Here is a 27695-nt window from a genome sequence, read left to right on the forward strand (position 1 = left end):
TATTGTTCAATTTCATTCTCAATAATAACAAACAAAGGTTTTTGACTCATACATTTATGAATATGGAATTTAGCTAAAATAACAATGATGTTGATTAAAAAGAAAGGCTTTGCATAGACTTTGTAAAACCAAATATCACATTTTCAAGTAGAAGATAAAAATTAACGTGTATATGATCTAAAACAAATCTACAGATACTGTATCTTGCCACAGCTTTCGGGTATAAGAGCAATACCAAAATAAATGTAAAACAGTCTCCGGTTGTTAATTACTGAAGGTACAATAAATATTAATGTATTTTTTAACTTTTCAAGATAATGTTTAGTAGGGTAGCACTTGTGGATTAATTTATATGAAACTTCTTTAATCTTATTAGTTAAAAGAAACTTCTGAGAGAGACCAAACATTTTTCCAATGAATATTTATTTAAAGGCCATTCCAGAAAGACATGACAAATGGGACTGAAACAACATCATATTGAAATAAGGCACGTATTTTCCTAACGTTGTTAAAAACAATAGGAGAGAAATATATCGTGCCTACTGGTGAGTCAACTAGATCAAGAGAGGGTAAAGAAGAGGGCATAGATTTGGCTACATCCTTAAAAAGTACAATAACTCTAGAGGGGATTGCATAAAAAACTACAGTAAATTCCTTTGGAGTCATCAGTATTTTATGAAAAGCAAAACAATTCGGCATAATTAAATAAAAAACCTTTATCATTGAACAGTTGACTCACCAATAGAATATTGTTTTGGAACCATTTCTCAAAAAACAAGGACTTGCCTTTGTATAAGATATATATCTCTATTGTTCTAGATAAAATATCTGTATGGAGAAAAATTGTGCTTGTAGATCAAAGACCATGCTAAAATGGATTGTTTATGGAAATTAGATAAATTAGTCGGGATTTGTTCAATATTGTAATTACACAGGAGAATTTTGAGGCCACCTAAATGAGAAAAAAATACCTACTGAGAGATATAATTCCATATACAGGTAGGATTCTTAAGGAATTGTTAATCCAATTAATCTTGAGTGTTATTCAGTGGGAAAATCAAGAAAATTGAGACCACCCTATTCATAATCACAGATTTCTTGATATAATGTGTCCTGTTCTTCCATACAAAATGAAAAAGTATCTTATAATATGCCATTTAGCAGACGCTTTTATCCAAAGCGACTTACAGTCATGCGTGCATACATTTTTGTGTATGGGTGGTCCCGGGGATCGAACCCACTACCTTGGCGTTACAAGCGCCGTCCTCTACCAGCTGAGCTACAGAGGACCACTTATCAATGTTCTTGCTTATCAGATTTTCGAAATATCCTCAGCCTTTGTTTGCAATATTCTACTGTTCAGAGATAAATCCCTTTGTAACCAATTATTACGTTTCTTTTTAGATGTATCTATAATAGGGTAGATAGGCAGGTTTATGACTTTGTGGCTGTGGTAACTAGCGACGACCAATGTCTATGGTGAAGACCCATTACGTCGCCAGAACGATTTGTGTACATTATGCAAGTGGCCCGCTAGGCGGCATGGTCACTCCAATATTGAGTTTTAGATACAAGAACTAAATCAGAAATTAAGGTAAAGTCTTATGGGAATTTAATTTAGATTCAACATCACATACAAATAAACATAAAAAAAAAAAAGAGTTCACAATTTGCAGAAAGCAAAGGTATTTGATTGGATAATCTCGCTAATAGTATAATAATATTTCTTCATTAGTTCAGTGAGAGTGTGGTTTATAAAACATCACTCACTGTGTTTTATATGGTCATCACAGACTGAGTAACACTTGAAGAGTGACTGAAGACACTGGGAGTTTATGATTTTTTATTAAGATGTAAAAGATGGAGACAGTAAAAAATGTGAATCCTTAGCGCACCAATAATATACGTAACAACAATATACATATAGATCTATATACAGAATCTTGCTATGTCAATGTCAAATAAAGACATTCATGTAGCATCATACACAATAAGCACTTATTCACTTACACCAAATCTGTCCCTGTCCCAGATGAGGCTACATGAAATGGCAGGGTACCTGTAGTTGCTCAGTCTGAACTTGGTCTTCTTATGGCAAACAGTCCAATTGACCACACAGACCACAACTCCCTCGTACTTGGCCAATAGATGCAAGGGCTCCCCATGCAGTGATGAACTGAAAACTTTGATTCAGTTAATCTTTCAAGAATATGTGACACACATTCAGAGGTTGTTGAGATTGAGAGGTGGTTGGTGTTGGTATGAGGTCTCTTTATACATGCAGACAGCTCATTCACACAAAACCCCTGCATTTGCATTTACATTCCCTTTCACACACACACACACACACACACACACACACACACACACACACACACACACACACACACACACACACACACACACACACACACACACACACACACACACACACACACACACACAATACAAGTCTGACCATTAAAATAGAAGGCCTCCACGTACACCTGGACACTCTAGCATGCACACAAAAACAATAACACCTATCTGTACAACAGAGGCCAATTACTGTATAAGTTTAACTCTTATTATTTCTCTAAGTAAGTACCAGAGGAGGAAACTTGTACTTCTATTACAGTCACAAATACTGAACGTAGAACAGCTCACTCAAGTTGAGGGTTTGATCACATGAATGAGGACACCTTGACGAACTGACCCTAAAACAGTGGTAATGTAACCCTGGCTTCACCCTCCGTCACTTTTCCAAGAGGTGCTCCATCTCTGGATTGATGAAGGAGAAGCCGGCGAAAGCTGATTGGTCCATGGAATCCATGAAGTTCTTGTCGCCATGGGAGAGGCGAGGCTTCTCACTGAGGAACTCCCTGTCAAAGTTGCTGCAGTCATTGGGGGCTTTCTGTGATTGGCAGGAGATACATGTCAATCAGAAGACAGGATACATGATACATGGAGACAGTAAGTGATGAATCAAATAATAAACAGCACATGCCTGATTTCTACTGAGCATTCAGTAGTTGAATTACTGTAGATCTTTGACATGATACACTAACCCCAAATATGTTATATTATGGTAGGCCTATTACAACTGTCCTATATCATCACTATAAAACCTCATGTCTAGACCGTACCACTTTGGGTCTGAAAGGGGGTTCCACCTCCCTTTTCTCGAGGGCGGGCCAGCTGATGGTCTTGAAGAAGGGGTGGACACGGATGTTACCCACGATGCCTAGCCTGCGAGTGGAGTCTCTCTCAAACAGCTGCAGGTGTGGAGGAGAGAAACACAGTGAGAAAGGGATAACAACACACAAAGGAGGAGAGAAACGGACTTAGAGGCAGAATTGGGACACAGTATGGGGGATGGGGGAGGGCATACAGACCTTCTCCATCAGGTCCTTGGCCTCCTTGGTGATCCAGCGAGGGTAGTGGGGCGTGTCTATACGGATAGACTCAAACAGCTCTTCCTCGTCATCACCATGGAAGGGGGACTGGCCAATCAGCATCTCGTACAGCAGCACTCCAAACGACCACCAGTCCACAGAGAAGGAGTACTTTTGACCCAGCAGGATCTAAAAGTGATGTCATCAGATAGGAAGACACGGTCAGTGACATCATCACAGTGAGACACTCGTAGTGATTGCTTTTCAAATAATACCCTATTCAGTGCACTACTCTGGCTCTGGTCAGAAGCAGGGTACTAAATAAGGAATAGGGTGTCATTTGAGATGCTGCAGCCATGTCTGCGTTCCATACCTCTGGAGCGATGTAGTCAGGAGTCCCACAGAAGGTTGTGGCCTGGTTCTCCCCAAACACGTTCTCCTTACACATGCCAAAGTCTGCTATCTTTACGTGACCGCTATGATCCAACATCACATTGTCCAACTTCAGGTCTCTGAGGGCAGAGAGACAAAACAAGTAAGGGAGAGTAGGAGGAAAGACAGGATGGGAAGAAAGGTGTGGAGGAGAAAGGGTGAGAGGGTGACTAGTGTTGTGACAGCTAATAATCACATACTCACTGTCACACAACGTGATACTATCACTATATCAATCCTTGGTGGAGGGGCTCTGGCCATTCTCTTTTATCTGTATGGTAATGTGATTGAGTGAGTGAGAGGTTAGTGAGTGTACATTAGAGTGCCGATGTTTGTGACTTACCTGTAAATGATCCCTTTGGAGTGCAGAAACTGAAGGCCACAGATGATCTCAGCAGAGTAGAACCTGGAGGGAGGGAGAGAAGAAAGGAGGGAGGAAAAAGAGAGATAAACATCACTACACAGTCTAGAGATCCAGCTAGCTGGCAGCAGAGTACTACTCTATCTATCCATCTCCCTATTGAGTTGGTCCCTGAACACTGCTGTCTGTCCCTGAAGACTCCAGTCCAGTGTGTAGCTAGCTGCATTACTGAAGAGGCCATTTGTATAGTGTGGTGCACAGTTGAGACAGCTGAACAATGGCTTCATACTTTAAGGATGAATGAAACCTGAGAGGTGCTCCTGGCCCAGTGGCCCCAACCTAGCCACAGCTAAAGGATTAGCCTATCTCTGACCTCCTTTTCTTTTTACCTCTGGGGTGGGGGAACTGATTGGGCCTTGATATGGATGGAGAGATTAGGATTGAGAGACTGATTGATTGACAGGAAGTGGGCTTTGTGCAGACAGGTTTCTCCTTTGACTCTTACTCAACACTCACAATCACTAACAAGTACACAGCAAATTGGCCAGTGTTACTGTCACGACTTCCTACAGTAAAGACAGCAAAAACACTACAGTGAATACTATAGTATTTATACTATAGTCGTTTTCCACGTAGACACACACACACACACACACAGTGTAGTAGTCTGGGGGAACCGCACAACAGCATGCCAAATGGTGAAGAGGCAACTCAGTAAGAAACAGTGTGCAATGTGATTTACTGTTGTGTGTTTAGGGCGTGGCCCACTGTCTCTGTGCCACTGGGTTAAGAGGTTAGGGTCAGTCAGTCGATAGATAAACAGGTTCATTATGTTCTGAGATAGTGGAACTCATTGGAAACTCAGCTGTTTACCAATCTGCCCAGGGAAAAATATGACATAACCAGGAAACCAAACCAAGACTCCATTCTGCGCTGCCAGCTTGTGTGGTGCGCAAACATACACACGCACAATTGGTTAATGACTAATACAGCGGGAGCAGAGAGGGTGAATATCTCTCTCTCCCTCTCTGAAACTGTCTAGCCCATGCTGGATCAGGTATCGCTGGCAACTGTGTAGAAGTGAATCTCACCTGTCCTGAGCACAGAGGCTATATAGGCGCCTAAGGACTGATCTTTGTAACATCAAACTGAGCATCAGTTAGTTTAACATCCAGTTTCAGATGCACACTCAGAAGGGATCAACAGTCATGAGACTCTGTACCTCCTCTGTGTTTGATCTCACTCAAACTATCTGAATCTATACACTATCAGTCTTTCTGACTGGTGAAACTCACGTTGCTCTGTAGAGGTCAAAGCGTCCCTTCTCCTGAATATGGAACATCAGGTCTCCTCCATTCAAATACTCCATGACAAAGAACAGGTGTTCCTGTGGACAACACGGTCATTGTCAGTCATCATAACACATACTGTATAGTACCTAGTACAGTAGTGGTGTAATGAGCTATGAAAGCGAGTTTGTTATGCGTTTACATCACTTCTTATCGGAGACAGCTTTTGTAGACACAACGGGTAATCTTTCTGTTCTGTTTTTGCTTCTCTTCAGCACATCACATTGCTATTTGTTGCTAAAATAACCAGAATGACACACAATAAGAGGACCAAGGAGTGTGTGCAGGGTTATAGTTCGTACCTTGGACTGAAAGGTGGAGTAGAGGTGTGTGAGGAAGGGGTTGTCCCAGGCCAAGGCCAGGACTCTCTTCTCCACCATGGTACACTCCACATCATCATCCATCAGCACTACGTCTTTCTTCAGAGCCTTCACCGCAAACCACTCGCCCTGACCTTTCAACTCTGCCAGCAGGACCTGGGGAGAGAAGGATGGGGGACAGTAGGGGGAATAAAATGAGAGGATAAGAACAGAATAAAGGAAAGAAGAGAAGAAGACATAAAGTCTGTTGTGTCTACTGGTGTCCTGTATGTGAACTGTACTGTGGTGAGCTGTACTGCTCTAGGATCCTGATTGTCTGCTGTACCAGGCTTACCTTGCCAAAGCTGCCCTTGCCCAGGACCTTGTGAAAGACAAAGTTGTCTACGTTGATGCGTGTCAGGTGGGTGAGGCGAGATGGGGGGTGCGGGTTTGAGCCCTCCCACAGCCTGGCATAGGGGGGGCCGTCTGGGGAACACACACAGATCATTATAAAGTCATTTCCCAATCGTCATCATCATCATTATTATTATAATTAACATTACCCTTACGGAAAAAACACATGAATTTCACATGTGATCACGGGATCTTATGTGAAGTTAATGTGATAACATGACAACATGTGATAACTTGAAACTACACATGTGAAAACGTGATTCCATGTGAAGTGTTTCAAAAACACATGTTTTCACATGTGAAATCATGTGGTTTTTCTGTAAGGATATAAAAACATATTTGTCTTCAAACCATTTACACAAACTTGATTTCAGTGAATTTAACACCACACATCATCATCAAATATGTTCATAAAATCAAACACACACACTGACCATCCAGACCACCAATGGAGTTCATATTGACTTCCTCATAGACCCCTATATCTGGGTCAGGTAGGGTTGGGTCCGAGCGCCGAGTGGAGGATTTCTGAAAGACAAACAGGAGATAGAGGGAGAGAGAATACGTTTAGAGAAGGGTGATGAGAGGGAGAAGCAAATAAAAACATGATGGAAACAGCAAATTTGTCGGTAAACTTTCCAAATGTCGAAAGAACAAAATACACTAGACAAGGTGGAATCTTCTTGTGTCAGTCAAATTTATAAATCAGAGAAATGATGGTGGGAACACTTTTATGCGTAAATATTTAAGTCATGTGATGACATGTTATGTGGTCCTCCCACTACGACTCAGGAAAGCATACAGTTTATTAGGCTACAGATTAAATAAATTATAATGAACTTCACAGGGAGGTGACAGTGCAAGGTGATGTGAGCTTGACGCTCCTTTCCAATAAATATCGAGGGTCTTATTCTGACGACGTGATGATCGATGCTTGGCTGCAATTTGACAAAATCTGGCTCTTTTGTCCATAATAATATCATCATGTAGGCTATACCTGCACTGTATCTGCGAGCTGTTGGCTAGAGTGCACGTGCCAATACCAGAGTGGGCACATTCGCTATATACGCAATTCAGTAGAGTTGAAAATGCAATAGAAACCCATTTAACTTGTATTGTTTTATTCGGTACATGGGAATTTACCCGCAAAAGGTATTTTTATGTGCACTATGTCGTCACGCACAGCCTTTTATCTGCAACAAGTCAATTTTAATTTTGATGGAAACAAATATCTGGTGGGGAAAATGCGCATATTGTTTTTAGGCAGATTTTAGAATATTCAAATGAAAATCTGTCGGCAATTGTATGGAAACCTAGCTACTGACAGTGTTCAATTTAACACTGGAACAGCGTCTATACGGGTCCACACTTTTGAGTGTTAAATTATTACTGTGCTTGGTGCTGACGCTGTTACACTTTGTCAGTGTTAAGGAATTAACACTTTCAGTGTTATGCAATAACACTTTACATAGTATTTTTAACACTAGGAAGTGTATATAGTTTGCACCAATGGTGTTATACAATAACACCTCTTATAGTATTTTTAACCATTACACCAAAAGGTCAGTATCTCTTGACAAGGTCACTCAGTGTTAAGTTAAGTGCATTACAATTATATTTACAAATCTTTATTACAACATGCTTTTATGTAAGTATTTACAGACTTCAGAACTGGCAGTGAACATGCTCAAACTTAAATTAAGATAACCATAGAACACTTAAACTGGTACAACACTTCCACTCACAGGTGGCCAAAAATAATGAATTGAAAGCCACGCCCCCATTAAGACATGCCTCAAATATAATTTCCCAGTGTGCTTTGCCTTTTGAGTGAATTGTAGAGTTACCACCCATGACTGTATTTGTTAGTGACAGAGACATGGTTGTTAAATTCCTAAATGTTTTGTCCAAGTGAGTTCCTACTGTAGGTGTATGTTATCATTAAAATTAAACATCAGATTTCCATAAAGACCAGGCGAAGGCGGTATAAGGGGTGGCAAGATGGAAGGACAAACCCCAGACCTGTTCTCTGGTCTTCAGCGTCCAGCCTCTTCTTCCACGCCCCACGCACCAACCACACCTCCAGCACCAGCCAAGGGCGATGGAGTTCACTCGGAGCGATCGGACCACAGGGGAGTGCCATCACCGACCCCTGGGTCTAGGGCTCCCTTGTGTGCCTGCTTGCTCCTCAGGTTGTCCTTCCTCCCCTCTGCAGATCCAGCACCAGTCCCAGCACCAATCCAGATCCAATTGGCCAGTCCCACCACCAGACGAGGAGGGACCAAACACCAGACCTTCACCAAGAGCGAGCGGACCACAGGGGAGTGACACAATTGACCTACGGGTATCGGGCTCCCTTCCGTGGCTGCTTGCTTCTCAGGTTCTCCTTCCTCCCCTCTGCAGATCCAGTACCAGTCCCAGCACAAATCCAGATACCGGTATCCAGCACCAGTCCCAGTACCAGCACCAGACCACCAGACAAGGCGCGGAGGAGGGACCAAAGATCACACCTTCACCCGGAGCGAGCAGGACACTGGGAAGTACCACCATTGACCTCTGGGTCTAGGGCTCCCTTGTGTGTCTGCTTGCTCCTCAGGTTGTCTTTCCTCCCCTCTACAGATCCAGACCCAGCACCAGCCGCAGTTCCCGATATCCAGCCACTCCACCAGACCAACCATGACTGACGGACTGACTGACGGCCTAACTAACTAATTGACGGACTGATTATTGTTATTTAATCAAATGCACTTGTTTGTAATTTTTTGGGGTAATTGTTTGTTTTTCTTTTGATTTGATTAACTTAAGTTTGAATGATTACTTATTGTTTGAATTGTATATTATTGGGAATTTGATTTGAAATTTTAACATGTAATACATTTTGGAATAACCAAATAAATTGACCTAAAATGGAACTATTTACAGCTCTGGTTTCACTTCATTACACCCAACCCTGTGTGGTGGAGATGTTCTGGGGTTGTATCCCTCTCTCTACCATATCTATCTATCTATCTATCTATCTATCTATCTATCTACCATATCTATCTACCATATCTATCTATCTATCTATCTATCTATCTATCTATCTATCTATCTATCTATCTATCTATCTATCTATCTATCTATCTATCTATCTATCTATCTATCTATCTATCTATCTATCTATCTATCTATCTATCTCTCTTGTATTTTATTATATTTTGAACAGTGGCTTGACCGTGGCTGATGCTGTTCCCCTAGTCCACGGCCACTTGACATCAGAAGGACTGGGGAAGAAGGAAAGGTAACAGTGGCTTGACCGTGGCCCGACCTGACTCCCCAGTCCATGGTCCACCCGACACCTGAAGGGCTGTGGACAAAGGAAAGGTAACAATGTCTGGACTGGGGCACGAAAATGGCTGGTCCAGTTAAGAACGGACCAAACGGAGAGGGCGGAGTCCAACACCATCACGCTGGGGAACAACAGGCGTTCCGTCCACTACTACGGCATGCCCAAACTGCGCAGGAACTGCGGCCAACTGGGCCATCTGGCCACAGCCTGCACAGCCATCATCTGTAAGAGCTGTAAAGACAACCATCCCACCTCAGACTGTATCTCTACACGCCGCTGCAACCTGTGCAGGAAAGGGGGCCACTTCCTACGCCGGCAGGGCAAGGGCCATCGCCACCAACCCCAACCCCACTAACCCAAATCCCAACCCCAACCCCACCAACCCCCCACCCCCTCCACAACAAAGACCCAGAACCAGTCCCAAAACCAGACCTTTCCACAGGCACCGCTCAACCCACCACCCAAGATGTCTCAGAAACTGCCCCAACTCCTGTCACCACCCAAGACATCCCAGAAACCGCACCCACCCCTGCCGGCCCCTCCACCTCTGCCCCACAGTGTAAAACTGACACAATCACACTCTCACACTCAACACTGGTTATTAATACTAACACTGGGGTTATTTTACACCACTGAGTGTTAATTTCACTCTTAGAGAGTTAATTTAACTCCTGAATCAACACTAGAAATGTTACACTGAAAAATCAACACTAGGTAACACTGACCAATTTGCTGTGCAAAAACAAAGGCACTGTATGGGGGAAATAATTGGCACAGTGACAGTGCTGTAAAAGACAGTAGTTGTACGGTTATACAGCATTTCACTTGACTCCACTGTCATAAGGCCTACATAATGCAGTCATAAGAATGACATAGCAGCTTGTTCAGTCAGACCACAGTCATAACATAATAGTTGAACATAGTGTCCGAGGGAACACAGATATTGATTGCTATTGGCTAGACAGGGCCATGATAAGGAACATTAGTGATGTTTGAAACCACAGCACCACATCTGTTAAATGTAATGTAAAAATGTAGATTTTCACCTAAATAGACATGGTCTTTTCAATAAATAATGCAGCTAATGTGTGACATTGGGATCAAAATGGTTTGAAACAAAATTTAAAAGGACTTTCATGCAGTTCCACATGTGTACTTAGAGGAATAAAAGTGAATATATGCAAATTGGCCCATAACTCCACCTATACAACAGCATAGGCCTAGGACTATACATCCTTTAATCAGGGTTCATACAGACATTGGCAAGTCAAATTCAAGGACTTTCAGGGACTTTTTCAAGGACTTAATTGTAATTTAAGGACCTCAATGTTATACAGTTGTATAATTTATATAATTGTACATATAGGGCCTAATATAGAACCCCCCTCCCCAGAAAGCGAAAAGCAAAAAGTGTTTTTTAAAAGTAGGCCATTACCACTTTAAGAATAATGCATGTTTTTGGCCTTGTCAATGCATTGAGATTCAAATTATTATTACATTCTAAAATATGTGAGAATAATGTGGACATTGCCTGACTAAATAGATTGGATGCATGCATGGCGATTTTTCTCTAGCCTATGTGGCGGACGCAGGCCCACGAAATAAAGCAATGAATAGTGGTAGCATTAAGCTCACTATTTGAATCTCACCATTGCTGTTTTTAGAATGAGAAAGTGACCAAAAAAACGGTTCCTTTTTTAATGGAATGATTTGTATGGAAAGCTAAGTTGAAGCCAACATTAGATGTTGTCATCCTCATAATAACCGCATGTGGTTTTACGGTAAGAGTAGCGCAACACCCATCAATTGAAGCAGCGGGAAACAAACGAAAGTATCTCACAAAAACGTATTAAAAATTAAATCACAGATAATTATAAGGGAGCAAGAGAACTTATAAATTGGCAACAATAATTACAAGGACCTTTCAAGCACCAAATTGAGGAAAAGTCTGATTTTCAAGGTAGGCCTATTCCAGTATTCAAATTCCAGCTCCAAATTCAAGTTAAAGTAGCTGGGCTATTTCAAGCCCCTTGTGTTGTTTAAAATTGCAGGTGTAACATGGAAAACAAAATGTATTTGTCACGTTATTTCATTACAAGATCATATTGTGAACAAGCCCACCTAGGCTATGTAATTTGTTGTCATTATATCTAGAATAATTAATAGGAAGAGTGTTGGGTGTTGCGCAATAGTATATCCTACACAAGTGCACATAGGAGACGGTGTACAATCCGAGGCCAAAAACATTTGAAAACATAAACACATTACCTTGATGCTTTCTCTGTTAAATCTAACGAGTACCTGCTGTAAATCAAGCAGACAACAACAGATGATCAACATCAACTCACTAGGGATATTATATCCAACGTGGATCCAGGCACAACTGTCTTCACCAGCGTAACGAATGAGACACCAAAATATTCTGGACATTCCTTGCGAACACTTTTTTCCAGCAATTGGGCTGTTGTTGTATCGCCTGAGCTATCACAACAGCTGTTCATCACTTGATTGTCATTCGGAAAGTTCATTCCTAGATCAGATGATGATGTGTGAAAATATTGCGGTGTAACTAATTAGCTGGACATCCAACAAGTATTATGCATAATTATTGAAGAACCACATTAAATGACAGTATCGATTTAGGTTTTAAGTATCAAGGTAAGGTGACTTTTTTGGTTAGAAGCATTTGATTTTCCCATGAGGACATAAGCTCAAGTACACAGTACAAATATGATTAAAATATTAAAATATTAAAAATAATGTATGAATAGGGCAATAGGCTTGAAATGATTTAAATTATTTCTAAATATTGTAACAATCAATTTATAAATGACTTACTATAATATTTCACCTTTCTTATAACTGTAAAATAAATATGATCATACTTAGTGACAGTACCAAATTGGCATCATTTCATATAACTGAAGACAGAGCATTTTGTGTCCAGTGTCCTCTGAGCGACGCAGAGACGCCATTCAAATGCCTGTTGACTCGTTACAACTTCAGCTTTAAGAACAATGGGATTTTGGCTGTCTGTGACCAAGAGAAAGCGGTCTTGTTTCAATTGTACGAAATTATTTTGTATTTTTACATGTTGAGAGCGCTAAATCCATCTGAGAACATCACAGCGAGATGAGACTGTTTATTCTGCAATTGATAGGGTCTCCCGTTTCATATGCAGTATTGTAAGCGGAGCTGCGAGGTTCACAGCCAGTGGAAATCGATCCTTTGTCTGGATAAGCCAGAAAAAGTAATGTGTCGCTCCCTATGCAAATGAGGTGTCAGATTTCACATACAGCATCTCAGATGAGAGCGGAGAGTGGCATGTGAAACGGGACAACCAGAGCTTTCACGGAGTGCAAAGCAATTGATGTTGCGCCGTTCACAGAGCACTCTGTACACAAAAATGATGGTCGGAACCTGTCCAGAACTGCTCAAAGTCCCCTAAATAGGGGACTTAACACAACACCAGGACAAGCAACTCAAGTTCCCATCGCCATACAGATAGATCTGGGTCAGGTGTCACACACACACACACACAAACACATACATACATGCATGCACTAACACTCACACCCACACATGTGCTTGCAAGAACACACATCCACACACACACGAGACACACACACACGCCTGCACACTTGCACATACACACAACCAATTCCCTCACTCACCTGGCTGACTTGAGTAAGTGCTTCAGCTAGTAGTTTCTGGTTGATTCCACAAAGGTTGGCCACTTTATCCTGACACTTATGATGCACATTCATGGCACAATCTACGAGAGAATAGAAAGAGTTACAGTATACTGTATAGTTAAATACAATGACAACACAGACACAACACACACGGCTCCCTACCTTCACACTTGAGGCCCTGTTTGACCAGGCCCCACAGCAGACTGCCACAGTGGTCACAGAAGGTGGGACTCATGTAGTTGTGGTTCTTGAAGCGGTGTGGCATGTCAATCTTAAAACGCTCCTTCTGGAACTGTGATGGACACACACACAACTCATCAACACCCAGACCCATCGGTACCAAGGGGGGGCAAAATACCCGCCTGGGAGGGTACCTCATGGCCCTGCGCACCTGTCTCATCATCCCCATCTCGCTTCCTCTCTCTGTCTCCCTCTCTCCTTCCATGCTCTCTCCCCCTCTCCTTTTGTTTTGTGTCCCTTGTGTCAGTGGGGTTACTTAGAAGGCCACAGACTGACAGACACACTATCTCTTGGTCTCCTCTTCTGCTCTCTCTCTAGGTTACAGAATACCTTGTTTAAGCCCCTCTCTCACTCAGAACACACCCCTTCTCACCACTTCTCATGTGTGAGTGAATGCAGATTCCCTCACTTTTGAATGTAACCTCTAAGCTCAGTTATCTGTGCTCTTTTGGCCCCTCTATTGATTAATATTGACTGGAATGTGAGGGGACCTCATCCGATTGGTTGTAGGTCTGATTGATGCCTGCTAGTTTGGACTCTGACCTTATGACACTTCGACAGCTAATGGCATCACAGCTACACACTAAAAACAAATGGTTCTATATAGTGCCAAATAAGGGTTATTTGGCTTGTAACCATAGCGGAACCCTTTTTGGTGCTATATGGAACCTTTTTTGAAGGTTCTATAAAGAACCATGCTTAAGGTTCTAAATATAATATGTATTGTGCTATAAAGAACCCTTTCCTAACGTTCTATAAAGCAGTGTTTTCCAAACTCGGTCCTGGGCCCCCCCCTTGGTGCACTTTTTGGTTTTTGCTTTTAGCACTACACAGCTGATTCAAATAATCAACTAATCATCAAGCTTTGATTATTTGAATCAGCTGTGTAGTGCGAGGGCAAAAACCAAAAACGTATACCCGGGGGGGCAGGACCGAGTTTGGGAAACCCTGCTATAAAGAACCATTTAAAAAAGTTACAACCCTTTTTGGTGCTATATAGAACCCTTTTTTATGGTTATTTATAGAACCTTTATGGAGAATGGTTCTATAAAGAACCTTTCTCAAACTCAAAGGTTCTTTGTAGAACCATAGAGTTATTTTTTATTCTGGTTTAATAGCCATATTATATTGTAAGTTGTATTATTGTGTTTGTTAACAAGTTGAATCAGGTGTGCTAGCTCTGGGACGGTTGGGGGTCCCTGAGGAGATCATTGAGAACTACTGACTTCTCAATTGACACAAGGCCATACGTGAGTCTTGTACAAGACACCGTCACTGGCCATTGTCATATATACTGAGACACAAGGTGTCGAAGGCATTCCAAAGGGATGCTGGCCCATGTTGACTCCAATGCTTCCCACAGTTGTGTCAAGTTGGCTGGATGTCCTTTGGGTGGTGGACCATTCTTGATACACACAGGAAAATGTTGAGCATGAAAACCCCAGCCGTGTTGCAGTTCTTGACACAAACCGGTGCGCCTGGTACCTACTACCATACCCTGTTCAAAGTCACTTACATGTTTTTGTCTTGCCCATTCACACATACACAATGGCACACACACACACAATCTATGTCTCAACTGTCTCAAGGATTAAAAATCCTTCTTTAACCGGTCTTCTCCCCTTCATCTACACTGATTGAAGTGGATTTAACAAGTGACATCAATAAGGGATCATAGCTTTCACCTGGATTCACCTGGTCAGTCTACAGTATGTCATGGAAAGAGCAGGTGTACTTAATGTTCTGTATAATCAGTGTATAACATGTAATAGCATAACTAAACAGATTAGATAAACTGGAATGACTCTCATTCACAGTTGCACAAAAAGTGCTGTGAGCCAGCCACGCCACAAAATATTCTAATGAGCCGCCACCCCTACATTTTAATGATCACTAAAAGAGTAAATACCTTTTTTGAACTGCAAAGAACCATTGAAGGGCTCAAAGGGTTATTTGGGTCAGTATGGTTCCACATATAACTATCACTCTTTCCAAAGAACCCTCATTTTTTTGTTAAAGGAGGAAAACATCCTGACCAGTTTAATCAATGGAACCGAAAATGCCAGAGGGAGAAAACTCCACATTGGATTGACACAGGACAAGTAAATAAGGAAATTAATAAATGTCCTAATAAATTAATGAATAAGTAGTCCCAACGTACCACAGTGTCCCGGCTGTTGGCGGCTGTGCCCGTACACCTGCCGATGATCTTGTCGATGCATTTCTTGTGGATGGCTGCATTGCATTCTGGGAGAGAAGGGATATGGAGTACATTGATGGCAGGTGAGCACCGTTCATACAGGCAGATATCAAAGTCACTAGTAGTGCTGTATAGTCAGCTCTGTATTGAGGGAGTGTTTATAACTACAGTGTTTATAGATGTGTACATGTATCTATGATGTTGTGTGTATGGGTTTGTATAGCAGTAGGTTGTCCACATTATTGTACACTTACGTCTGCACTTGTAGCCTTGCTTGTTGAGGCCCCTGTAGAATACAAAGGTACAGGAGTGAGAGATTGTGGAGGGCCAGTGATGATGATGATCACCTAATGATTAGGTGCTGTGCTGATGATGAACGGAGACAAAGTGAGAACGGAGTACATACTGTACAATCACAAGCAAAATTATTGGCACCCTTGATAAAGATGAGCAAAGAAGACTGTATAAAATAAAGAATATAAATACAGAGCTATTTTCTATTCAACAAATATGGGGAAATTATATTATTTCATACTAATACAATTGCTCAGAGAAAAACGTATTTTTTTGGTCATAAAAGAACATCTAAAAAAGATACTTGTCAGAATTGTTGGCACCCCTAACTTTTAAAAAGTTAATCTCTGCTTAAGGAACTGTATTGTGGCCTTTCAAGGCTTCCTGTTTCAATGGGGGGATAAAACAAGTGCTAACACGCATCCATTTGTCATCCATAAAATCCATTTGTCATCCATCACCATGGGGAAAGGCAAAGAACTCGCTAATGAAAAGAGACAAATGGTTGTTGTACCAAAAAACTACTGAAAAAACAAACATACCACTTACCACTATTAGGGCAACAATTAAGAAGATCAAACCAACTGTAACAGTGGTAAACATGCCTGGAAGAGGACCCATGTGTATCTTGTCCCCACGCACAGTGAGAAAGATGGTTCGGGAGGCAAAGAAAAGTTGGAGAATTATTAGAACTTGGTCGCATCCTGGGGTCGCCAAGTCTCCAAATCTAGAATTAGACGCCACCTCCATGCCAATAGGCTATTTGGAAGGGTTGCCATAAAAAAGCCTTTATTGAGAGCAACCAACAAATGTAAATGCCTGGAGTTTTCTAAACGGCATTGTCACTTGGATTGGAACCGGGTGCTATGGTCAGATGACATGAAAATAGAGCTCTTTGGCCATGCACACCAGTGGTGGGTTTGGCCTCGAAAGAAGGATGCATATGCAGAAAATAACCTCATACCTATGGTAAAATATGGTGGTGGATCTTTGATGTTATGGGGCTGTTTTGCTTCCACTGGTCCTGGGGCCCTTGTTGGGCAGTCCATAAGTGCAGACCGAAGGATATCAAGGATCTGGAAAGATTATGTATGGAGGAATGGTCTAAGATCCCTCCCAATGTATTCTTCAATCTCATAAAACATTATATAAAAAGGCTAAGTGCCGTTATTCTTGCAAGGGGAGGGTGCTCAAAGTATTGAAAACAGGGGTGCTAATAATTTTGATACCTATCTTTTTCTCTGATAAGAATTTATTAGTATAAAATAATATAATTTCCCTTATTTTTTTTGCATACAATATAGCTCAGTATTTGTATACTGTTTATTTTATACACTCTTAGAAAAAAAGGTGCTATCTAGGACCTAAAAGGGTACACCCTTTGAAGAACCCTTTTGGGTTCCAGGTAGAACCCTTTCCACAGATGGTTCCATGTAGAACCCTTTCCACATAGCGTACTACATGAACCCCAAAAGGGTACTACTTGGAACCAAATGGGGTTCTCCTATGGAGACAAGAACTCTTTTGGAACCCTTTATCTTTATCAAGGGTGCCAATCATTTTGGTTGTGACTGTAGCTGACAGGTGAGCACCATTTATACAGCAGCAAACAGAGACTCTGCCACCGTCTCTAGAGACACCACCTATTCTAGTAGAACACAACACACTACAGCACTTGAAAATAAATGACTAGTAGTGGAAGCTGTGCTGATTTTGCAAATACACTGCTAAATGTTGATAAGTCTTGTGCTGGTATTTCCACACAATACAGGACTTCTGACCCGCTTCCTGAGCCACCAACCCTAGGTCTAAAGTTAGATAGATAGGAGGAGATTACTTAGGCATCGTCTAATCTCATCTCCCCACTCAGTCTCTCAGTATAAAGTAGACCGACCAAGACGTTGCCACTTAAATTAGATGAGTGGAACTGATAATAAAACTTGTAAATATTGAATCACTTCTGTTAGCATAAAGCTAACAGATAATAGAGCTAGGAGTAAAGAGCCATAGAGACAGATGGCTGGACAGACTGAATAACTGACCAGACAAACTCTCTGCAGACGGAGCAGAAGGTTGGCTGTCTGAAGAAGGTGGCGATGAACTCGTGACATTTGACCTCGTGGATCTTGGCCTGTTTGATGGCTCCTCGTCTGCGGTTTATGGTGGGCCCCCCTTCCTCCTCCTTCGTGGGCAGCTTGCCCTCTATGGGTGACAGGGAGAGAAGCGTCAGTGGAGCGCTACGGTTTAGAAACATTATTATAGCGATAGGAACAGGAGTGACAACATTTGGAGTGCTTGGTCCACTGTTGGTATGAGAAAACAGGCAAAACCTTGTAGAGAAGCCAGTTAGAGAACTATGTTTAGAAAACCCACTGACAGGGATTCATATACAAGACCTGTACATGACTGCAAGAATGTGTGTGCTGTGCAGTCTGCTCTGTTCCCTCTTGCTCTGTCTGTATTCAAGAAGTAAGTGCAGTGAACAGATGAGAACCAAGGGAACAGACAGAAGGCTTCAGCGTGACAAACATCACATATAAAAGATACATTAAAAACAGGCCAGGTAGGAAGGGTAAAGTGGAGGATGAGAAGAAGAGAGTTGGGCGTTGTCTCCTGACTCTCACCTGTATCAGTTGCTCCCTCCAAGAAGAACTGCACTGCCATCATCACCTTCCCTGAGGGCTGCAGGTCCACCTGAACACAAACAAGCATATGTAAGTTAGACACATAATTCAGGCAGGATGGTAGAGAATCAGACTGCAGCCACAGACCCTCTTACCCAAAATTCAGCACGGCCGTTGGCCTTTTTGCAGCGTTCTGCAAGGACGGACACACCCACTGTGACCTCGGCCAATGGCTCCTCAGCAGTCTTCATCAGCAGCACCTGCAGGACACGCCCCTCGTAGATGTGGGCGTCGAAGCTGGCCTTCCAGGCTGGGAACATGGTGGGCTTCCTCTGAACCAGGGTCTTACCACGCTCTAGAGAGAAGGAGGGAGAGAGGGAAAGAGGGGGAAGGAGAGAGAGGTTAGATTGAGGTTAAAAAGAGAGGTTAGATAGAGACTGATTTTTCATACTCTTGTGTAACAATCAAAACATTTGCATATCTGTACCACACTGGTCCTCATGCAAGACTTTCATAGGACATAAAGTATTTAATGACAAGGTTACAATGTGACTATGGGACAAAAATAGTCCTACTATAACACACTAATAACTACAGTAATAGTCCAATTCTCACCAGTGGTGAGGGCCTCCTTCATCTTGATGGCACAGAAGGGGGGATCAGAAGGGGCCAGCGGAGACAGCACACCCAGGTCGTAGGAGTTGAAGGCGATCCGCAAGAAGGGCGCCATGGTGACGTGTCACTGGGCCACCTGTTCAAAGACATGGCCAAGCAGAATGTAACCACGGCAACATATTTGTAGTGACATGTCCGTCACTCAGCCTCCTGTTCATAAGCACTTGCCAGCCGTGATTCAGTAACATCACCATCTGTGATGAGAGGTATACACACATGAACACACGCACGCAGGCATGCGCATGCATACACATATCCACCAGCACCAGTCACATGCTACTAATGTGGATAATTGTTTCATTCATTGTTTCATTTTTAAAGTATAAGCAAAGCCTAAAGTACCCCTCTGTGATATGTATCCATATTACATTTACATTTACATTTTCGTCATTTAGCAGACGGCACATAATAATGGCTGGAATGGAGTCAATGGAATGGTATCAACCACGTGTTTGATACCATTCCATTAATTCCATTCCAGCTATTCCTATGAGCCTGTCCTCCCCAATTAAGGTGCAACCAGCCACCTGTGGTGCAACCAGCCACTATGTGTGTGAGTGCGTATATGTGTGTGCGTATGTGTGAGTGTGTGTGTGTGTGTGTGTGTGTGTGTGAGAGTGTAGGTGAGAGAGAGTGTGTGTGTGTGTGTGTGTAAGTGAGTGAGTGAGTGAATAAGAGCGAGAGAGAGTATGGGTGTGTAGAAAGATACTTTATGAGTCACCTTAACAAACAGAAACTCTTTCTGTGATATAGGCCTGAGATCCTTTCCTAAACCAACTAATGAGAAACAGAGCTGAGAAACAACGCCCTTCTCACATCCACATGTGACTTTAACTTTACTGACACTGTAAACCAATGGTTAAACTTAAACTCTGACGGTTCAATCTCACATTAGAAGAACCCAAATCCAAACCATCACACACATAGGCTACAGTAGGAACACAGAAAGAATGGCATTTAAGCACTTCTGTCAAGAACAGCTTCATTTATAATTTTGTCAGTGAGAATGTGTGTATGGTGTGAAATTATAGTAACAGGTGTTGAAGAATGTTTGTGTGTGTGTGTGATCTCTGTGATTCTCTCTGAGTGTACTGTAGCTCTGGTAGTGAAGGTATTTCCCTGCATCCTGGGATGGAGCAAGTCTCAGCAAATCCAAAGTCTAAAGAGGGCTCCTCAACAACATACCTGTGTTTCTGTTCCCCAGCTCTACACCACCACCCATACAGTGCCTTGCAAAAGTATTCATCCCCCTTGGCGTTTTTCCTATTTGATCATGATCTCAGTATATATACACCTGTTCTGAAAGGCCCCAGAGTCTGCAACACCACTAAGCAAGGGGCACCACCAAGCAAGCAGCACCATGAAGACCAAGGAGCTCTCCAAACAGGTCAGGGACAAAGTTGTGGAGAAGTACAGATCAGGGTTGGGTTATAAAAAAATATCAGAAACTTTGAACATCCCACGGAGCACCATTAACTTGAAGGAGCTGGAGCAGTTTTGCCTTGAAGAATGGGCAAAAATCCCAGTGGCTAGATGTGCCAAGCTTATAGAGACATACCCCAAGAGACTTGCAGCAGTAATTGCTGCAAAAGGTGGCTCTACAAAGTATTGCCTTTGGGGGGTTAATAGTTATGCACGCTCAAGTTTTCAGTTTTTTGGTCTTATTTCTTGTTTGTTTCACAATAAAAAATATTTTGCATCTTCAAAGTGGTAGGCATGTTGTGTAAATCAAATGATACAAACCCCTAAAAAATCCATTTTAATTCCAGGTTGAAAGGCAACAAAATAGGAAAAATGCCCAGGGGGGTGAATACTTTCGCAAGACACTGTACACATCAAAGATATGTCAGAAGACAATGACGGCAAAAACAAGGAAAGAAAAAAGAGAAAAAATAAGAGAGGACAGAAAAGAGGCGGGACAATGACAGACAGAGTGTACTAAAGTAGGAGTCGATGTGTTCAAGCTTTGAGCTGTGATGATTCCGGGTGTTGATTAATAATAAACTGTGTGTGTGTGTGTGCCTGTGTTACCAGGCAACCACAGAGATTGAGATTGTTTACCCATCAGATCATAGCATGTGAGCTAATCTTGTAGTGCTGAGCCATTAGCGCTTTTTGAGGTCGGTTTGGTTTCGGTTCGATTATAAAAAATAATTATGATTTTCGACTTTGGTTTGATAATTATTTTCAACATTAAATGCACTATGCATTATGTGGGTTGAATGCTGTAACAACACACAATAAAACAATTAATAAAAGTCCCATGATGGTAGTGATTGCCCATGATTGCTTATCACTTATTAACCATCAGTTATTGACATACCTTTATTTTAATAAAATATTTCAGTTGTTGTGTATATTACATTTGTTTTATTTGCTGACTTTATTATTTCATTCCAAGTTATCATCTCCTCTCTATAGAGCTGCTGCCTATGCAGTCTGACAAAATCACTATTTTATTAGTTCTTCAAAGTAAATAAGGCATACTTTTATGACTGCTGAATACCAACTATCAATCACTTAGATAATGTATTTTCAGGAAGAGATACCTCACGAAGAAACTGCTCTGTACATTGGTAACATGTGACTGATGCTGCTGGGTGTACGTGTATGTGTAAACTGCTCTGCTATGTATCCCCTCTTGATCGCACATTCTTCTGTCTCTTCCGTAGCAGGAGTTAAAGAAACAAGTACAAGTAGCAGCGCAATGGATTATGGTCATTGTAGTTAATCATCACGTTTTCTGCTCTAAACTATGTAATTTTTTTATTTATTTTTTATTTAACCTTTATTTAACCAGGTAAGCCAGTTGAGAACAGGTTCTCATTTACAACTGCGACCTGGCCAAGATAAAGCATAGTAGTGCAATAAAAAAAAACAACACAGAGTTACATATGGGGTAAAAAACATAAAGTCAGAAATACAACAGAAAATATATATACAGTGTGTGCAAATGTAGCAAGTTATGGAGGTAAGGCAATAAATAGGCTATAGTGCAGAATAATTACAATAGTATTAACACTGGAATGCTAGATGTGCAAGAGATTATGTGCAAATAGAGATACTGGGGTGCAAAAGAGCAAAATAAATAACAATATAGGGATGAGGTAGTTGGGTGGGCTAATTTCAGATGGGCTGTGTACAGGTGCAGTGATCGGTAAGGTGCTCTGACAACTGATGCTTAAAGTTATTGAGGGAGATAAGAGTCTCCAGCTTCAGAGATTTTTGCAATTCGTTCCAGTCATTGGCAGCAGAGAACTGGAAGGAATGGCGGCCAAAGGAGGTGTTGGCTTTGGGAATGACCAGTGAGATATACCTGCTGGAGCGCAGACTACGGGTGGGTGCTGCTATGGTGACCAATGAGCTAAGATAAGGCGGGATTTGCCTAGCAGTGATTTATAGATGGCCTGGAGCCAGTGGGTTTGACGACAAACATGTAGTGAGGACCAGCCAACAAGAGCGTACAGGTCACAGTGGTGGGTAGTGTATGGGGCTTTGGAGACAAAACGGATGGCACTGTGATAGACTACATCCAATTTGCTGAGTAGAGTGTTGGAGGCTATTTTGTAAATGACATCGCCGAAGTCAAGGATCGGTAGGATAGTCAGTTTTACGAGGGCATGTTTGGCAGCATGAGTGAAGGAGGCTTTGTTGCGAAATAGGAAGCCGATTCTAGATTTAACTTTGGATTGGAGATTCTTTATGTGAGTCTGGAAGTTGAGTTTACAGTCTAACCAGACACCTAGGTATTTGTAGTTGTCCACATACTCTAGGTCAGACCCGTCGAGAGTGGTGATTCTAGTCGGGTGGGCGGGTGCCAGCAGCGTTCGATTGAAAAGCATGCATTTAGTTTTACTAGTGTTTAAGAGCAGTTGGAGGCTACTGAAGGATTGTTGTATGGCATTGAAGCTCATTTGGAGGTTTGTTAACACAGTGTCCAATGAAGGGCCAGATGTATACAAAATGGTGTCGTCTGCGTAGAGGTGGATCTGAGAGTCACCAGCAGCAAGAGCGACATCATTGATATACACGGAGAAAAGTGTCGGCCCAAGAATTTAACCCTGTGGCACCCCCATAGAGACTGCCATAGGTCCAGACAACAGGCCCTCCGATTTGACACACTGAACTCTATCTGAGAAGTAGTTGGTGAACCAGGCGAGGCAGTCATTTGAGAAACCAAGGCTATTTAGTCTGCCAATAAGAATGCGGTGGTTGACAGAGTCGAAAGCCTTGGCCAGGTCGATGAAGACGGCTGCACAGTACTGTCTATTATCAATCGCGGTTATAATATCGTTTAGGACCTTGAGCGTGGCTGAAGTGCACCCGTGACCAGCTCGGAAACCGGATTGCATAGCGGAGAAGGTACGGTGGTATTCGAAATGGTCGATTATCTGTTTGTTAACTTGGCTTTCGAATACTTTCGAAAGGCAGGGCAGGATGGATATAGGTCTGTAGCAATTTGGATCTAGAGTGTCACCCCCTTTGAAGAGGGGGGATGACCGCGGCAGCTTTCCAATCTCTGGGGATCTCAGACGTTATGAAAGAGAGGTTGAACAGACTAGTAATAGGGGTAGCGACAATTTCAGGGCTAGTTTTAGAAAGAAAGGGTCCAGATTGTCTAGCCCAGCTGATTTGTAGGGGTCCAGATTTTGCAGCGCTTTCAAAACATCAGCTGTCTGAATTTGTGTGAAGGAGAAGCGGGGGGCATGGGCAAGTTGCAGCAGAGGGTGCAGAGTTGGTGGCCGGGTTAGTGGTAGCCAGATGGAAAGCATGGCCAGCTGTAGCAAAATGCTTGTTGAAATTCTCGATTATTGTAGATTTATCGGTGGTGATAGTGTTTCCTAGCCTCAGTGCAGTGGGCAGCTGGGAGGAAGTGCTCTTATTCTCCATGGACTTTACAGTGTCCCAAAACTTTTTGGAGTTAGTGCTACAGGATGCAAATTTCTGTTTGAAAAAGTTAGCCTTTGCTTTCCTGACTGCTTGTGTATATTGGTTCCTAACTTCCCTGAAAAGTTGCATATCGTAAAACATTGGCCTGTTGGAAACCAACTCACTACAATATCGCACAGTTCTGGCATGATCTGATTTATCTCTAGAGAAACTGCAGCCCAATATGCACAATGAGCTCACATTAAAAAAACTAACGAAATGGAATTCAAATAATTTTTACAGAGGTTGGTCAATTAGTTGTTTAAAACATGAAAAATAACTGACATTTTGGTTAATTGCTCAGCACTATAATCTTGTCCACCAGCCGGTTCTCTCTCTCTCGCTCTGTATGCGATGAGCCTGGGGACGAGGTTATGGCTGTGAGCTCATACTCCCTTCCCCTCCTTTCCATATCTCTTTCTTTCTTCCTCCTCTCCCATCGCCTGTGTCCACTGTCCACCTCCCTCTCCAAATACTTTGTTTGTTTATAGTATGACAATCTAGTGAATCACAGCAACTGTGTTTTACAGTAGAGCAGCTGAATAAACGTATGCATATTGTCCCTTGCAGTCATGCGTTCACACATCATCCCGTTCTGACTCACAGACAGCTGACTGACAGCACCTCAGACAATGACATCACACAGCTGTGTTACAGTACACTGGCTATCCTTAGCCTGTCAAACTGTGGCAGAGATTTCTAGTAAATGACTAGCGCAGACTGGAAACGTGTTAGTTACTAGTCAGTTGCCATGGGTAGCCAGGTGTGTTTACAAGGCTGTAGATTATTCTATCACAGCACTCAACGAAACTGAGCTAAATAAACATTACACATGCTATCAAATCACCTGGGTCTTAAAGCTTTAATCCTTAGCAGTGAAACTGCCATGTCCGTTTGCGATATCACAACAACAAAGACTGTTTTTTCCCCATTTGACATCATTGCACATGTGGTAGAACAGCAGAGTTTATATTCCTTTTTTTTACCAATATGCTGGATGCTCCTCTCCTCCTTCCATAAATAAAACAAAAACAGTAACAAATGCGCCTGGGGCGACCAGTGGCACGGTTTACCCAATGCGGATTCCAGCTTTAAACCGAACACTAATAGTGTGTGTGTGTGTGTGTGCTTGCGTGTGCGCGCGCATGTGTGGGTGGAGTGTGACACTGTGTGTTAGTCCAAACTTTTATGTAGAGAATAAAGATCTGGACAGGGAAGCGAAGCATCGTAACATCATCACCCTGTGGAGATCAAACAACGCAACAATGGCAGACTCATGCAAGTAGACATGAAAGCACACACACCATACACAGAGACAAACACTCTTATAATAGCTGAGAGAGACCAACACACACGTGCAAGCATAAAGAAGCACATTCAACCCCTCTGACACACACACACGCACTAGTGAGACAGCAGTCCTGGAAAAGCCCCTACTGTCTATGGCAGTCATGGTCTTTCTTTCTCAGCAGACCACTTCTAGTAGACAATGCAGGAGGCATGACCTGTAGTAGATTGTAGAGGACCTGGACTCTAATCTCCTCCTTCATAACCCGGGGCTACTTGGCCAGTCGTGTACTGTACTATCTATAGTGCAACTTTATCTATAAAGTTGAAGTCTGTTACCAAACCAACGGGCGACAACAAATACTTATGATGTAACAGAGAGAGTGAGAGGAAGGGAGAGAGGGAGAGATGGATGAACGGAGAGCGAGCGGTAATGACTACAAGCCTTCTAACACAGACTCATAACTCAAACTCTAATGGGCCATTCAAAGTGACCACTATTCAGCCTGTTACTCTATGACATAACTTCTCCAGTGCAATCACAGCCGAAGCCATGCAGCTAGTGAGCTGAACAATGTTCCAGTGTAGGTATGATATTCTGATCGTTGAGCAGCGCAAATAAACACACACACACACAAACACAATGGGCTGTACTCCAGGCAATGAAAGTGTAGCGTATGGATAAAGCTGATCACTCTATGTGATGGAGGATGCAACACAATGATCAGTCCAGTCTTTATAGCGGGACACTTTGGAATAGGAAATTAAAGGGTAATTTTACTCCATGCGCCGGTACACACACACACACACACACACATACACACACTTCCTTTTGAGGAGAATGAGATCAGTGTCTTCAACATCATCATCTGATCAGTTCAAGTTGGTCAACAGCTGGGTGTGCAGAGATCATGTCTTATTCTTGCTTCATCTGTGCACTGTGAGTTGGATGTGGATGTGGTTCACCAAATTCAGTTGGCATTATGATTAGGCACAGTGGTGACTCACAATGCAATGCAACGCAACATGAATGGGGCATTTCCTTAGCAGGCAAAGTTGCATACAAAAGGGCCCTGGGGGCCAAAGTTTGACAGTCAAGTACCTTTCTTTTTTTAAACCCAGTTATTAGCCAACAACAAACATGCAGAACTGGTCATGAAATGTCAAGTAACTGGGAAATAAACTGAACAGTGTGGATAAGTGGAAGCCTTTAAAACGGTTTCTCCATCAATGCATTCCAACTGGGCACAGACGTCAATTCAACGTCTATTCCATGTTGGTTTAACGTAATTTCATGAAAAGGACGTGGAAACAACGTTGACACAACCAGTGTGTGCCCAGTGCATTGTCACAACGAACCCACGGAAATGTCATGATCTTGAGAAACCCCAGAGCGCTTTGGAAGCTAGGTGGGCTATTATGTACAGTATCATCACTCTTTTCCCACAAATGAACAATAATGGTTTCTTGATGTCTCATAATTGAGAAAAGTCTGGCTTTATATAATTAAACTCGTTGACAGTCTGCTCATAACAAGACCCCGGCGTTTACAGTTTAGAATTATTTGAAGTATTCGTCACTGCCAACGTTCTCTTCAAGGATTCATTCGTCTCTTGCACATCATGAAACTGTAGACTACTGTGCAATTTTTACGTGGAATGTGGCGCATATCAGTGCCCGCCACAATCAACAGATAACATTACAGTTGTAAACTAGTACCCGAAATACTAACGTTAATACGCTTTTCGCGCAAGCGCAACTACAAGTAAAAAGTATAAAGGCTATTTAAGCATACAATAATCAATCCTGAAAAACTTCTCAAACTACTTTGCAAAACGCAACAACACCGAAAAAAGTTACAAACATATCTTTGTTTTTCTCAATTGGCCGAATGACCGAAAGTCATTTTCCGTTAATTTACCTCGTCTTGCAAACGTGTGGATTATTTCTTGTTTCGTGACTTTTCTTCTTCTTGTCTTCCCTTTGGTTACTCTTTCTGTGATTCCGTCGATCGAGGAAGTAAACTACTGCTCGCTTGCTCTCAGGCTTTTCCGCAGACTGTAGCAAAGTGACGTCGACCAGACACACACAAACACACACACTGTACTGCACTGCGGATGCAGAAGTTTTTGCGGTAACCCAAAATGCACGGGTCCAGGTACTCTTTTGGTTTCACTGATTATTGGTAATCTCC

At 42.3% G+C, this 27695-nt stretch overlaps 1 protein-coding gene across 1 annotated transcript; it reads right to left on the bottom strand.

Annotated features, from left to right (window-relative positions):
* Positions 1-1669: 1669 nt before the first annotated feature.
* prkcda (protein kinase C, delta a) lies at positions 1670-27695 on the bottom strand. The gene is made up of 18 exons (XM_041888210.2): positions 27423-27695; positions 19226-19361; positions 18766-18965; positions 18611-18680; positions 18029-18188; positions 15947-15978; positions 15654-15739; positions 13415-13544; positions 13232-13332; positions 6664-6757; positions 6171-6301; positions 5819-5992; positions 5463-5554; positions 4150-4212; positions 3748-3886; positions 3375-3563; positions 3126-3254; positions 1670-2893 (listed from the first exon to the last, which is right to left on the bottom strand). The coding sequence occupies exons 2-18, from the start codon at positions 19338-19340 to the stop codon at positions 2735-2737; spliced, it is 2064 nt and encodes a 687-aa protein (XP_041744144.1). The 5' UTR covers positions 19341-19361; positions 27423-27695; the 3' UTR covers positions 1670-2734.

This window comes from Coregonus clupeaformis, chromosome 10, assembly GCF_020615455.1.
Source record: "Coregonus clupeaformis isolate EN_2021a chromosome 10, ASM2061545v1, whole genome shotgun sequence".
Taxonomy (NCBI): domain Eukaryota; kingdom Metazoa; phylum Chordata; class Actinopteri; order Salmoniformes; family Salmonidae; genus Coregonus; species Coregonus clupeaformis.

Bases quoted from the DNA above. Each gene is read 5' to 3' on its own strand.
- prkcda (XM_041888210.2), bottom strand. From the start codon at position 19,340: ATGGCGCCCTTCTTGCGGATCGCCTTCAACTCCTACGACCTGGGTGTG. The intron at 13,545-15,653 runs GTACGTTGGGAC...TGTCCATCACAG, and splicing joins CCAACAGCCGGGACACTGTG to TTCCAGAAGGAGCGTTTTAA. The intron at 3,564-3,747 runs GTATGGAACGCA...CATCACTTTTAG, and splicing joins CTGACTACATCGCTCCAGAG to ATCCTGCTGGGTCAAAAGTA.